We start from the raw sequence: 12,780 nt of genomic DNA, 5'->3' as shown, positions 1-12,780 counted from the left end.
GTAAATGAGTGGCCCAGCCCAGTAACCATGAGAACCCCTGACCAACTTCCACCTGCCAAAACCCAACTGGGCAGTTGTGATCAGGTTCCCCTTGAGTGGTTCTGGGCCCTATACTGCCAGGAAAGCCTCCCTGTTCTGTTTCCAGCCACCCTTCTCGTCCATTCGTTCGAGAAGGGAACGAACCCCAGGGGCTTCCGTTGTCCCCTCAGAGGGTGTTGGGGCTTGACCATAGACTCCATCTTTGTCTCTCAGGATGGCGAGCAGCAGTTCCAAAGCCGAATTCATTGTCGGAGGGAAGTACAAACTGGTTCGGAAGATCGGGTCTGGCTCCTTCGGGGACATTTATCTGGCAATCAACATCACCAGTGGCGAGGAAGTGGCAGTGAAATTAGAATCTCAAAAAGTCAGGTGTCCATTGTTGTTGTATGAGAGCAAACTCTATAAGGTTCTTCAAGGTGGGGTTGGCATCCCCCATATACGGTGGTATGGTCAGGAAAAAGAGTACAATATACTGGTCATGGATCTTCTGGGGCCAAGCCTTGAAGACCTCTTTAATTACTGTTCAAGGAGATTCACCATGAAAACTGTACTCATGTTAGCCGACCAGATGATCAGTAGAATTGAATATGTACATTCAAAGAATTTTATACACCGAGATATTAAACCAGATAATTTTCTGATGGGTATTAGACATCACTGTAGTAAGTGTTTAGAATCTACAGTAGGGAAGAGGAAGAGAAGCATGACTGTTAGTACTTCTCAGGACCCATCTGTCTCAGGATTAAACCAGCTATTCCTTATTGATTTTGGTTTAGCCAAAAAGTACAGAGACAACAGGACAGGACAACACATACCATATAGAGAGGATAAAAACCTCACTGGCACTGCTCGATATGCTAGCATCAATGCACATCTTGGTATTGAGCAGAGTCGTCGAGATGATGTGGAATCATTAGGATATGTTTTGATGTATTTTAATAGAACCAGCCTGCCATGGCAAGGTCTAAAAGCTGTAACAAAAAAACAGCAATATGAAAAGATAAGTGAAATGAAGATGTCCACTCCTGTTGAAGTTTTATGTAAGGGGTTTCCTGAAGAATTTTCCATGTATTTAAACTATTGTCGTGGGCTGCGCTTTGAAGAAACCCCAGATTACATGTATCTCAGGCAGCTATTCCGCATTCTTTTTAGGACCCTGAACTTACAATATGACTATGTATTTGACTGGACCACTTTAAAGCAGAAAGCTGTGCAGCAGACAGCCTCTTCCAGTGGGCAGGGTCAGCAGGCCCAACCCCCCGTAGCCAAGCAAACTGACAAAACCAAGAGTAATGTGAAAGGTTTCTAAGCCTGACTTGAAGAAAAGCAGAATAGATAATTGTAGAAACATTTTCTTCACCCCAAATCTAGAAATTTTATGTCATATGTACCCTAGCCAGTCATTGTGGACAATCATTTATTTGGTGTAAAGAACTTAATTTCAGTATTAACTAACTCTGGGCATCCTTGGTGATACCTGCTGTAATTGTAAATATTCACTGAGATCGTGAAACATGGTGTCCGGTTTTCTATCACATCTTTTCAAATGGAAAAGTTAACTAAATGGTTGACACACACAAATTGGCAGAGAAATCATACATATGACATTTTTTTTTTGTTAAAACCTTTTATTTTGAACTATATTGTTTTAAGATCTCATTTCAGAAAAATAGCATGAACAGTCTTCAGCCATAGTTGTGATTGTTGTAAATATTCATAATTGCACATTATTAGGGTTTTTCCATCCTGGGATTTGCAAGTTATTTACTGAAAACATTCTTAAAGTAGTTGGCTTCTTGTTTGCAAGCTAGCTGATATGGTAGCAACCAAGACTCCAGTGTTTGAGAATATTAAACTCTGTCTGCTTACCTGTGCTAGAAATAACAGCATTTAAAATGAAGACTTAAAAACTTAGCAACTACAAGATTATCCTTAGGACTCTGTATTAACTCTGTAATGTTCTTTGTATTAAAAAAAGCATATTTGTCACCAAAATTTTGTTAACATCTTGCAACATGTATGTATATTGCTTAGATAAATGTAATCCCTATAAACATCTATGTGATCTGGGATGTTTTTATTTTGAAATAAGAGCTTTTCTGTTTACAAGTTCATTAAAAACTAAAAACTGTTTCTGTAAAACAATAAAGAAATTTTTCCTATATTCCATTTTTCTGTATTCAAGAGTACTATTAATTGTAGCATCTTGGACTAACTTGTCTGTCTTCCATTTCTAACATCTTCTATTCATCTTTTCCCCTTTGCATATACTAAGACTCAAATATTTTTACATTACCCCTCCATATAGAAAGAGGGGAGGCAATAGGCGGAGTGACCCATTCACTTTACATAGGCATGCAGAGAATGTGTTCAGTAGAGTGAGGCCAGCTAAGCTCAAGTGGTATGTGAGAGTAGGACCACAATTTCATTATAGTAGACATTATATGTCTGTCTTAAACAAATACATTTTATGTGATTATCACAACATCTCATGTGATTTTAGGAATAGGCCCTAACCTTGTAATCAGCCTTATCTCTCTACTTCCCTAAACAAACTCTCCATTTCCGTCAAAGTGGGGGACACACAGCCCTTTGTGTGTCCCCATGTCGTGGATGAGAAGGCAGAAACAGAGAACCAAGGCTGGCTCAGGGCCCTCTCCACCATAGTAGCCTGTTTCTCAAGCTGTAGAAACTTCTCAAAGCAAAGGGAATTAGAAACATTGTTCAAGGGTGGCAAGGGCAAGGGATTGATATCAGGTTATTATGGGAACCCATGGTCATTAGAACTGTGGATCAAAAATAGAACCTCAGATGGCAAGGTGAGAAGCTTTCTGCTAGGGGACTATGATGGAGAGCAAGTGTCTGAGTGAGAGCCACAGGATCAGCTGAGAAACTATAGGAAGTAATATGAAGGCACATTCCTGACAAAGTTCTACTTTGTCTCATAGCCTGAATGGCCATCTGAAGACATGCTGGGAAGTAGGATTCAGGCTCTAGGCAGTGAGCACACCAGGCCAGAACCACAGCAGAGGAGCTGACAGAGTCATACCTGCTCTCCCCTTCCCTAGCTGGGTGTTCTTTCCTCCTCAGGTCAGGTGTATGCTGTCATGCGGTTTTCCCTCCACTCTGACAAGGACAGGCTTTCAGCCACTTCCTTCGGGACAGGCCATCCCCAGGCCTCAAACAAAGGAACCAGATTCTTCTGCACTTTTTCAGAGCATGTCTTCATAGATTCATCTTGATGGCATTGTTGCTGGGGATGCCAGAGAGGGTCTGGTACTCAGCAAAGAGCTGGGTGAATGGTTCCCACCTGAAGCCCTCCTGGAGCTGTAGGTATGTTCCAGAGTTGTCCACACATTCCAGTCACACGGGTGGGTTCCTTTCCCCAGATGGGCTTTGATTATCTTCTCTCTTTCCAAAGGGCTCAGAGCAAGGTGGGCCCAGGCTCAGGGGATGCCCAGCACTGTGTCATGTACATAGACTGACCACAGGTTGCAGTGGCATGAGTGGTGTGCAAGGGGAACTCCCATCCTTGGCATTGCTGGTTGTTACCCAGCTCATGAATGGGGCCCACAGCCCTCTGCTCCTCATGCCTACCTCGCTGATTAGCTCCTGCACCAACTCCAGATGGCACATGATGGGGTACCCTGAGTGCATCCAGCCAGCTGAGATCTGCACATCAGCAATGATCCTCTCCAGCCAGCAGAAGGGAAAGGGCTGTGCCCCCAGCCTGGCCACAGCCTGCATCCTCTCATTCCAGAGGTGGAGCACTGTCTCAGGGTCTTCCCCATAGCCTAGAGGCTTGTGATCAGTACCGTCAGGATGATGTTGTCTGTGGCCAGCTCTCCCCAGGGTGCCGGGTTCTCCTGGACACAACTTCTCCACTCTTCCAGGAATATCTCACCCTGATTGTAGTAGGGGGCAGGCATAGCCCTCTTGATGGTGACAGACACAAGGCTGAGTTGACTGCCTTTGGGCACAACGAGGCAGGAGACTGACCATTTGGCCCTGCCCATACAGTGCTGGTGTGTCACCATGGGGGCTTGGGAGAGCTTCCTGGCCTTGGTCAAGTTATTGATGTGACAGCCAATCCGTATCTTGAGGCCAGCAAAGGCAGTAGCTTCTGATAGCAAGACTTCTGTATTTTGTCCTTCCAGGAGATAAAGCCCTACACTCACCCAGGAGTCACCACTGCCTGGGTTGGTTACATTGATCTCCATGGTGACAGGGTGTTCTGAGGGGTACAAAGTGGAAGAGTAGGTCCAGGTGCCAAGGCCCTGGGCTAGCTGGGAGCAGTCAGTTCCAGAGTGTGCTAGCTCTGTAGCCAGGCAGATCACCGTGGCCGCACAGGAGTCACTGGCCACTGGGTTTTCTCTGCTCACGGCTGGGAGGCCCAACTGCCACAACATCATTCTCAGGAGCCAGTGTAGGGATACATGAGCCTGAAACCCCTCTGCTGGGATCTGTAGGAAGGCAACACCATCTACACCCAACTTTGTCAGACAGTTCTTTTCCAATTCCTGCTCCCATGGCTCAGTACAGCCTGGAACTCAGACAGCACCTTACAGAAGTGGTAGCTCCTTGTCTCAGGGGTGGGAAAAGGGGAACAGCCTGGGCTGAGCACCCAAGGTAGGATGCTGAGGCCAAAGCAGTTGAGGATGTCTTTACCAGGGAAATAAGCCAAAGCAGAGCAGCCTGGGTCCTGGGAGGCCCACCACCAGGCCTGGCCCCCAATCAGCAGTGCCCACCCTTAACCACAAACTCCTACAGCTTCTTAGATCCTGGTCACTATAAACCATGCAGCAGTAGACACACACAGCACTGGTCAGATGGGGCTCCAGGCTGCACTGCAGACTATGCCGTAACAGTAGGGAACACAGATTTTTCAGACTTGTGTTCACCCCAACTTTGCCTATCTGGCCTCTAGCTAACCAGTGTACAGTATTCGGCATAAAGGGCCCCATCCTGGGAGCATGGAACATGCCCTCATGGCTCTCAGGACCACCTGGCCATGGCCATAGCAAGCAGCTGTCAGAAAGCAGCAGAGTGAAGCATTGAGCCCAAGGGGAAAGGCCAGCAGCTGAGAAGGAATGTCCCCTGTCCTGATGTCCAGCTCTGAGATCCCTTCCAGGAGCTGCTGCTGCTCCTATCTGAGATCCTCCCCACATCTGAAGTTCCAGGGTTCCACCTACCACCTAGAGCATTCACGTGCTTCTCCTGAAGGACTAGAGCAGGTCACAGGACCCAAAATTAACAAGTCAGTTTGTTCCTTCCTTGCAAGCACCACCTACTGACTGCCTTATGCTTTCTTTAAAAGGTGAGTTCATCTTTAGTAGGGCTTTATCTGTATAAATACCTTGTGATCTGGTTTGAGGGTGTGACTTTCTAGACAAGATTGTCATTTGCTTCTACCAGGGAATCACTAAATGGGAACCACTTTTTATGTTCATTTCATGGATTGAGGTTTACTGTACCATAAAAGGAATATATATTTGGAGAGTACAGGGAAAACACTTGAGGAAATTGGCCTGGGAGAATATTTTATGAAGAGGACCTCCCTGGCAATTGAAGCAATACTCAAAGTATATTACTGGGATCTGATCAAACTAAAAAGCTTCTGCACAGCCAAGAGCACAGTATGTAAAACAAGCAGACAGCTCTCAGAATGGGAAAAGATATTTTCAGGTTATGTTTCTGATAAAGGTTTGATAACTAGAATCCATAGAGAACTCAAACTAATTAATAAGAAAAGAACAAGTGATCTCATTTCATTGTGGCCAAGAGACTTGAACAGAAACTTCTTTGCAGAAGACAGGTGTATGGCCTACAGACAATGAAAAAATGCTCATCATCTTTAATCATCAGAGAAATGCAAATCAAAACCACTTTGAGATATCATCTAAACTCTCACTAGAGTTAGATGATATCTCAGATGTTGGCATGGATGTGGAGAGAAGGGAACACTCCTGCACTGCTGGTGGGAATGCAAGCTAATATGTTCCTTTTGGAAATAAGTCTGAAGAACACTGAGGGAATTAAAAATAGACCTGCCCTTTGATCCTGCAATTCCTCTACTAGGTATATATCCAGATGATCAAAAATCATTTTACAGCAAAGATATTTGTACCAGAATGTTTATTGCAGCAGAATTCATAATTTCCAAGTCATGGAAGAAGCCCAAGTGCCCATCAACTCAACCCATGAATGGATTAACAAACTGTGGTATATGTCTACCATGGAATATAATGCAGGCATGAAAAAGATGGAGCCTTTACCACTTTTATGTTTACATGGATGGAGCTGGAACATATTCTTCTTAGTAAAGTATCTGAAGAATGGAAGAAAAAGTATCCAATGTACTCAGTACTTTTATGAAACAAATATATAATCACTCATACTTCCATACAAATGACAAAACACAACTATAGCCCAGAATGAAGGAGGGACAAGGAGGGGAGGAGAGGGAAGAGGGGAGGCCAGGTGGAGGGAGGGTAATCCGTGGGACCTCTCCTATGGTGCATATTGCAAGGGTACATGTCAAACCTATTAAGTGTATAAATGTTTTAATACACAATTAAGTAAGTGAGGTAAAGGCTATGTTAACCAGTTTGATGTAAGCACTCTAAATTGTATATAAAATCAGCACATTGTACCCCATAAATGCATTAATGTACACAGTTATGATTTAATTTTAATGAAGGAACATAGATTTGAATCAAGAATTCAACTGAGAACAGAATTCAAGTTCCAACTTTTCAACTGGGGCACCTAAAGAACAAAGCTATCTCCCTGGCAGTCAGTAGATTTTCCTTCTGTTTCTTTCTTTCACTGTGGCATGGACTTTTCAGGGTTGTGTATTTATGCATTCATACCTTTCTGGCTTTGTTCTGCCCTCTTGTATAAGGGTTTGTCCTGATGTGGCACTTAAAATTTAATCTTCTTGGTTATAGAGACCAAACAAGTTCACCACTCTCAACCCTGAGCAAAACAGTTTCAACTCCACCCTTATGATTATGCTTTTTCAGTTTTCCTTTTCATTTTTGGTTCTCAGAGGAAGTTTCCTTCATTTTGTATTATCTCAGTTTGTATAAAAATTATATTATTTTAATCCACTTGTTCTTCATTTTTTGTATTGGGTCATTAACACTACCTAAAACAACACATAAAAAAAGGAAATTTACAATTGACACAATAATTAATCATAGAGAGCCTTGCAAGAGATCTTCTGTTGTCTTGTCCTATTATTTAAATCTTAAGAAAATATTTCCACTATTTCCAATATTTTCTCCTCAAATAAATTACCCACAGAAATGAAGCCAGGAATTGCATCTCACAGTTCTTTTTACTTACAGTAGATAATTGATAGAAAATAAATTGGTTGAAAAGGTTTGGGTTGATCACAATTTGTTAAAACAACAATTGATTAAAATGAAACTGAGTATTTCAAGGTTTTTTAAATATTGACAATTTGATACACCATTAAATAATTTTAAAATATCAATACAATGTAAATGGAATGTTGAATAAGACATATACAATATCTTCTTTTATAGATTATAGCATAGGGTGGGTTTATAATCCCTTAAGTATTTTAAAGCATGTTTATCAATTTCCTCTCATGAAGTTTGTATCTTTGCACATACATTGCATTTTTGGTTTTTTTATTTATAATTTATTCTTATCCACTTATTCCTGCTATGCTGGTTTGCAAATGCTTTCATGAATTGTTACATTTGTCTCTAGCTCTAAATGAATTGTCTAAAAGCAAATTAGCATAAGAATTAATATTTACAATATCGAGTCCATGTTTTTATAATTTCTGTGTGACCTAGGATAAGAGCATCAATTTTAAACACATTTATAAAAGTAATTTTGTCTACTTTCTCATTTGCCCTTTTGTCCTTTTAAAAATTAATTTTCAACTATCATTGTTCCTTTAATTTACTTAACACATTTTAACTACCTTTACATAAACATTCATTTTATGTTTAAAATTTTCTTGGCCATATTTGACATCACTTAGCCAGCATTCATACAGTATTTGCTGTCAGGACTAAAGCTATAATACAAAGCACATGCAACCACGATGTGAATGCAAGGATGAGCTTAGTATTGCTTACATTACCAGCCTGAAGGTCAAGCTGATGCTTGCCTTGCTGATGGACAGGTGACAGAAATCTTTTCCTGGATTTTAAGACATATGGAAAAATTAGATCCAAACATTGATCCTTATATGATTGTCATGGGCTTTGGAAGTTCGCTGAAAAATAAAATTCAATTTTCTTCCACTTTTACAGCTGATACCTGATATCTCTACACACAGTTAGGCCCTCAATGAATTTGACATTTTTTAAAAGTAAATAAAAGAGTAAAAATTGCTCCAATTCTGTAAAGTGAGTAAAGATTCTGAAAAGTGCACAAAAGGTGGCAAAACCACCCCATGGTATGTATTTAAATGTTTAATAAGTAATAATAAATCACTGAGAATTGTTATTTCAACAATTTAGTCTTGGACTGCCTAATAATAAAAGCTAACCTTTTTGAGCTACATAAGTACTGCCCCACTTGTGGCTCAGTGAGTAGGGTGCTAACCCCATATACTGAGGGTGGCAGGTTCAAACCTGTCCTCAGCCAAACTGCAACAAAAAATAGCCAGAGAGGTGGAGGCAAGATGGCCGACTAGAGCCAGCTTTCCACAGAGGCTCCCATCTAGAAGGAGAGTTAAAGGACAGAAGTTTAGCAAGTAAACTGATGGTTTGGAGAGAGAAGGTTGAAGAACACACATCAGCCCTGCTGAGGCAAGCTGCGACCCCAAGGAAACAAAAAATAGGTACAAAATCCATCATCAAGCAGATGGGAGTCCCCTCCCCCATGAGAATGGCTCACAGTATTCTTTCTACAAACAGGTGAGCAGAGTTCAGATATCCTCTTATTTTATACCATGAGAGAGACCCTTTAAAAACCAGAACTCCTTTCCCTACTAGTGTGCCATGGCACTCTCCCATCAGTCACAAAACTGTATATATTCTCTACCTGCAATTCTGAACTCCCAGCACTCCCCTTCACTCTCACCCCAAGGTCTGGAAGCCTATCCTCCATGGAGTCCAGATTCTGGGGCATTTTCTCAAGAGGTGTGGACAAGGCGTGGGCTGTTGCAGGTCTGTGGTGATTCTGCAGCACAGGTGTAAGAAGACGGCGGACTGAGGGGACCACATGGGAGAGGCGGTGCCCCACAGCACAGAGCAGCAGCAGTAGCGGCGAGAACAATAGAACTCACACCCCTGGGGATACTTTGGAGAGACACTCCATGTCTCTCTGGGTAACAAGAGAGTAAGCTGGGCATCTTCTCTGGTGGCAGCCACTGGCGGAACAGATCTGGGATGGAAACGCAGGCCCCGTGAGCAAAGGGTAGGGACAGAGACTAGAATATGCAGGCCTGGGCAGGCATGGCGGGGACAGAGACTAGAATATGCACGTGCAGAGATGGCATACTCCCAGGGCAGGGATGAGTCAGAATTGCTGCTTTAGTGAGCCTAAGAAGCACCCAGCCCCCAGGGGATCATAGCTGAGACAAAAGCAGGCAGGGAGAGGCAGGAACTGAGAGCTGAGTGTGAGCTCTAACCACACCAGCCCCAACACAGAGTGCAGCGGAAACAGACACACCAACTCTGGGCAGCAGCACAGACCAGGGCTTACTCGTAGTTTCTGTGAACTCGAGCAGTGCCTAGTCCTTAGGGGAATATAGCCAGGACAGAAACATAAATTCTTCAAAACTATAAGTGTCAGCAACATCAATCAGAGGCAGGGCTGGAACTGAGTGAACTGCCCCAGCGTCCATTAAGCATCCAAGGTTGTCAGGCCTCAGCTTCCCCTGATGGATGGTGGCAGAGTGCGGCAGCCTGGCTGAGGAGACATAGATCTCCCCGTGACTCAGGCAGGTGCAAACCCCTAGACATCTGATCATTGGAGGAAACTGGGTCACAGCCCTGTGGGATTAGCAGTGACTGGGTGTGACAGAGTTGCAAGGTGGGGAAGGAGGCATCAACCTTCCCAGACTAATTCATTTGCTGGGTGGGTCCTTCTGACTCCACAGAGCACTGGAGCAAGTCATACTTGAGCTTACAGCAGACCCCTGCTATCTAGTTACTGGAGACCTTTTGAACTCTCCCATTTGAGACCGGGTATGGACTGGGACAATTGATTTGGATCTCTTGAACTGGGCCAATCACCCAAAGACTATCCAAAGTGGTACCCTGGGTGTGTGGTTGTGGGAAGGTTTGATTTTCCTTTTCCAGTTGTTGCCTGGGGGGGGGGCAGGGTGACTGAATTGCTGGTATTTCTCCACAGCTGAGACTTCAACTCAGAGTAACTAATTCACTAGAGTAGGACAGAGACCAGTTGAAAACAAGACACAGCCATTTAGCCCCATCACACCAAGCAGGTCCTCAGTTTCGCAGGCCATAGCACTGTAAAGGTCCTTTGCAAAGCTCTAGGGGAAAAGGTACAGATACCAGTCCCAGCTGTTGGGCAAAAGGCAGGTTAATCACTACTCCAGGAGCCCCCAACCCAACTTCATCTTATCTGCTCATCTAGCCAAATATTGTAAAATAATCATGGGGCAGAATTAGTGGGAAAACCCCAATAACATGAATAACCAGAGTAGATCAACTCCTCAAAGGAACGACATGGCAGACACAACAGAAGATCCAATTCATAAACAAATGGCTGAGATGTCAGAAATCAAATTCAGAATTTGGATTGCAAATAAAACTAGTAGAATGGAGGTAAAGTTCAAATTAGAAATTCAAGAAGCATTTCAAAATTTGTCTCAAGAATTCAATGACAAAATCACTAAAGATTTTGACACATTGAGACAAGAAATTGCAGCCCTCAAAATCTGAGAAATATAGTAAAATCCCTCAGTAACAGAATGGAGCAGGCAGAAGAAAGGATTTCTGACATTGAAGACAAAGCTTTTGAATGCTCTCAAACGTTCAAAGAGGAAGAGAAGTGGAGAGCAAAAACAGATCATCTTTCAGAGAGCTCTGGGATAATTCAAAGAAAACTAATATTCACCTTACAGAAATTCCTAAAGGTGATGAGGTTGCTTCGAAAGGCACAGATGCTCTACTTCATGAGATAATGGAGGAGAACTTCCAAGACATTGTAAGAGATTCTGAAATTCAGATAACCTGTTTCCCCGAAAATAAGACATCCTCTGAAAATAAGACCTACTTACAGGAAAGATAAGACATCCCCTGAAAATAAGACCTAGCGCATCTTTGGGAGCACACCTGTCTTATTTATAAGACAGTGTCTTATTTTAAGACAGGGGAAACAGGGTAGCAGACAGTTTAAGAAACACAGCATGACTCAACCCAAATAAGACATCTCCTAGACACATTATAATTAACTTCACCAAAGTTAATATGAAGGAAAAAATTCTGCAAGCAGCCAGATGTAAGAAAACCTACAAGGGGAAGAATATTAGAATGACTGCAGATCTCTCTGATGAAAACTTTCAAGCTAGAAGAAGGTGGTCATCAACTTTTAATTTCCTAAAACAAAATAACTTTCAACCCAGGGTCCTGTATCCAACTAAACTGAGTTTCATTTATATTGGACATTATAAAGGACTTTAAGGACATTCACATGTTGAAGAAATTTGCCATAACTAAACTAGCTCTCCAGAATATTCTCAGACCTATCCTCCATAATGACCAGTGCAATCCTCCACCACAAAACGAAGCTTACTCAGAAACTTTTTTTTTTTTTTTTTTTTTTTTGTAGAGACAGAGTCTCACTTTATAGCCCTCAGTAGAGTGCCGTGGCCTCACACAGCTCACAGCAACCTCCAACTCCCGGGCTTAAGCGATTCTCTTGCCTCAGCCTCCCGAGTAGCTGGGACTACAGGCGCCCGCCACAACGCCCGGCTATTTTTTGGTTGCAGTTTGGCCGGGGCCGGGTTTGAACCCGTCACCCTCGGTATATGGGGCCGGCGCCCTACCGACTGAGCCACAGGCGCCGCCCTACTCAGAAACTTTTAATCAAATTCCAACTTCCGCAGTGGCAAAAGGATTAAAAAATGTCCACTGGGCTTTCAAAAAACTCAATACCCAAAGTTCTACCAGACTTATCAATATTTACAATTAATGTGAATGACTTAAATTATCCTCTAAAGAGGCACAGGTTGGCAGACTGGATAAAAAAACTTAGGCCAGATATATGCTGCATACAAGAATCTCATCTTACCTTAAAAGATAAATATAGACTCAGGGTGAAGAGATGGTCATCTATATTTCAGGCAAATGGAAATCAGAAAAAAGCAGGTGTTGCAATTTTATTCGCAGATACAATAGGCTTTAAACCAACAAAAGTAAGGAAAGATAAGGATGGTCACTTCCTATTTGTTAAGGGTAACAATCAACATGATAAGATTTCAATTATTAACACTTATGCACCCAACCAGAATGCACCTCAATTTATAAGAGAGACTCTAATAGACATGAGCAACTTGATTTCCTCCAGTTCCATAATAGTCAGAGATTTTAACACTCCTTTGGCAGTGTTGGATAGATGCTACAATAAGAAGCTAAGCAAAGAAATTTTAGACTTAAACTTAACCATTCAACAATTAGATTTAACAGACATCTACATAACATTTCATCCTAACAAAACTGAATACACATTCTTCTCAACAGCTCATGGAACATACTCCAAAATTTATCACATCTTACGTCA

The 12,780-nt window shown here is 42.5% G+C and overlaps 1 protein-coding gene and 1 pseudogene across 1 annotated transcript; one reads left to right on the top strand and one right to left on the bottom strand.

Moving 5' to 3' along the window:
- The first annotated feature begins 253 nt into the window (after positions 1-253).
- LOC128577647 (casein kinase I-like) lies at positions 254-1,348 on the top strand. The gene is made up of 2 exons (XM_053579920.1): positions 254-701; positions 780-1,348. The coding sequence occupies exons 1-2, from the start codon at positions 254-256 to the stop codon at positions 1,346-1,348; spliced, it is 1,017 nt and encodes a 338-aa protein (XP_053435895.1).
- Positions 1,349-3,130: 1,782 nt separating this feature from the next.
- Positions 3,131-12,780, bottom strand: part of LOC128576706 (TRPM8 channel-associated factor 2-like) — a 74,145-nt pseudogene continuing 64,495 nt past the window's right edge.

Source organism: Nycticebus coucang, chromosome X, assembly GCF_027406575.1.
Source record: "Nycticebus coucang isolate mNycCou1 chromosome X, mNycCou1.pri, whole genome shotgun sequence".
Classification (NCBI taxonomy): domain Eukaryota; kingdom Metazoa; phylum Chordata; class Mammalia; order Primates; family Lorisidae; genus Nycticebus; species Nycticebus coucang.
Note: the sequence above shows the minus strand (reverse complement) of the source record. Positions and strands in the feature narration are given on the sequence as shown.

Excerpts from the sequence above, each read along its gene's own strand:
- LOC128577647 (XM_053579920.1), top strand. The coding sequence starts at position 254 with ATGGCGAGCAGCAGTTCCAAAGCCGAATTCATTGTCGGAGGGAAGTAC. Across the intron at positions 702-779 it reads GGGTATTAGACATCACTGTA|GATTAAACCAGCTATTCCTT; the intron begins GTAAGTGTTTAG and ends CATCTGTCTCAG.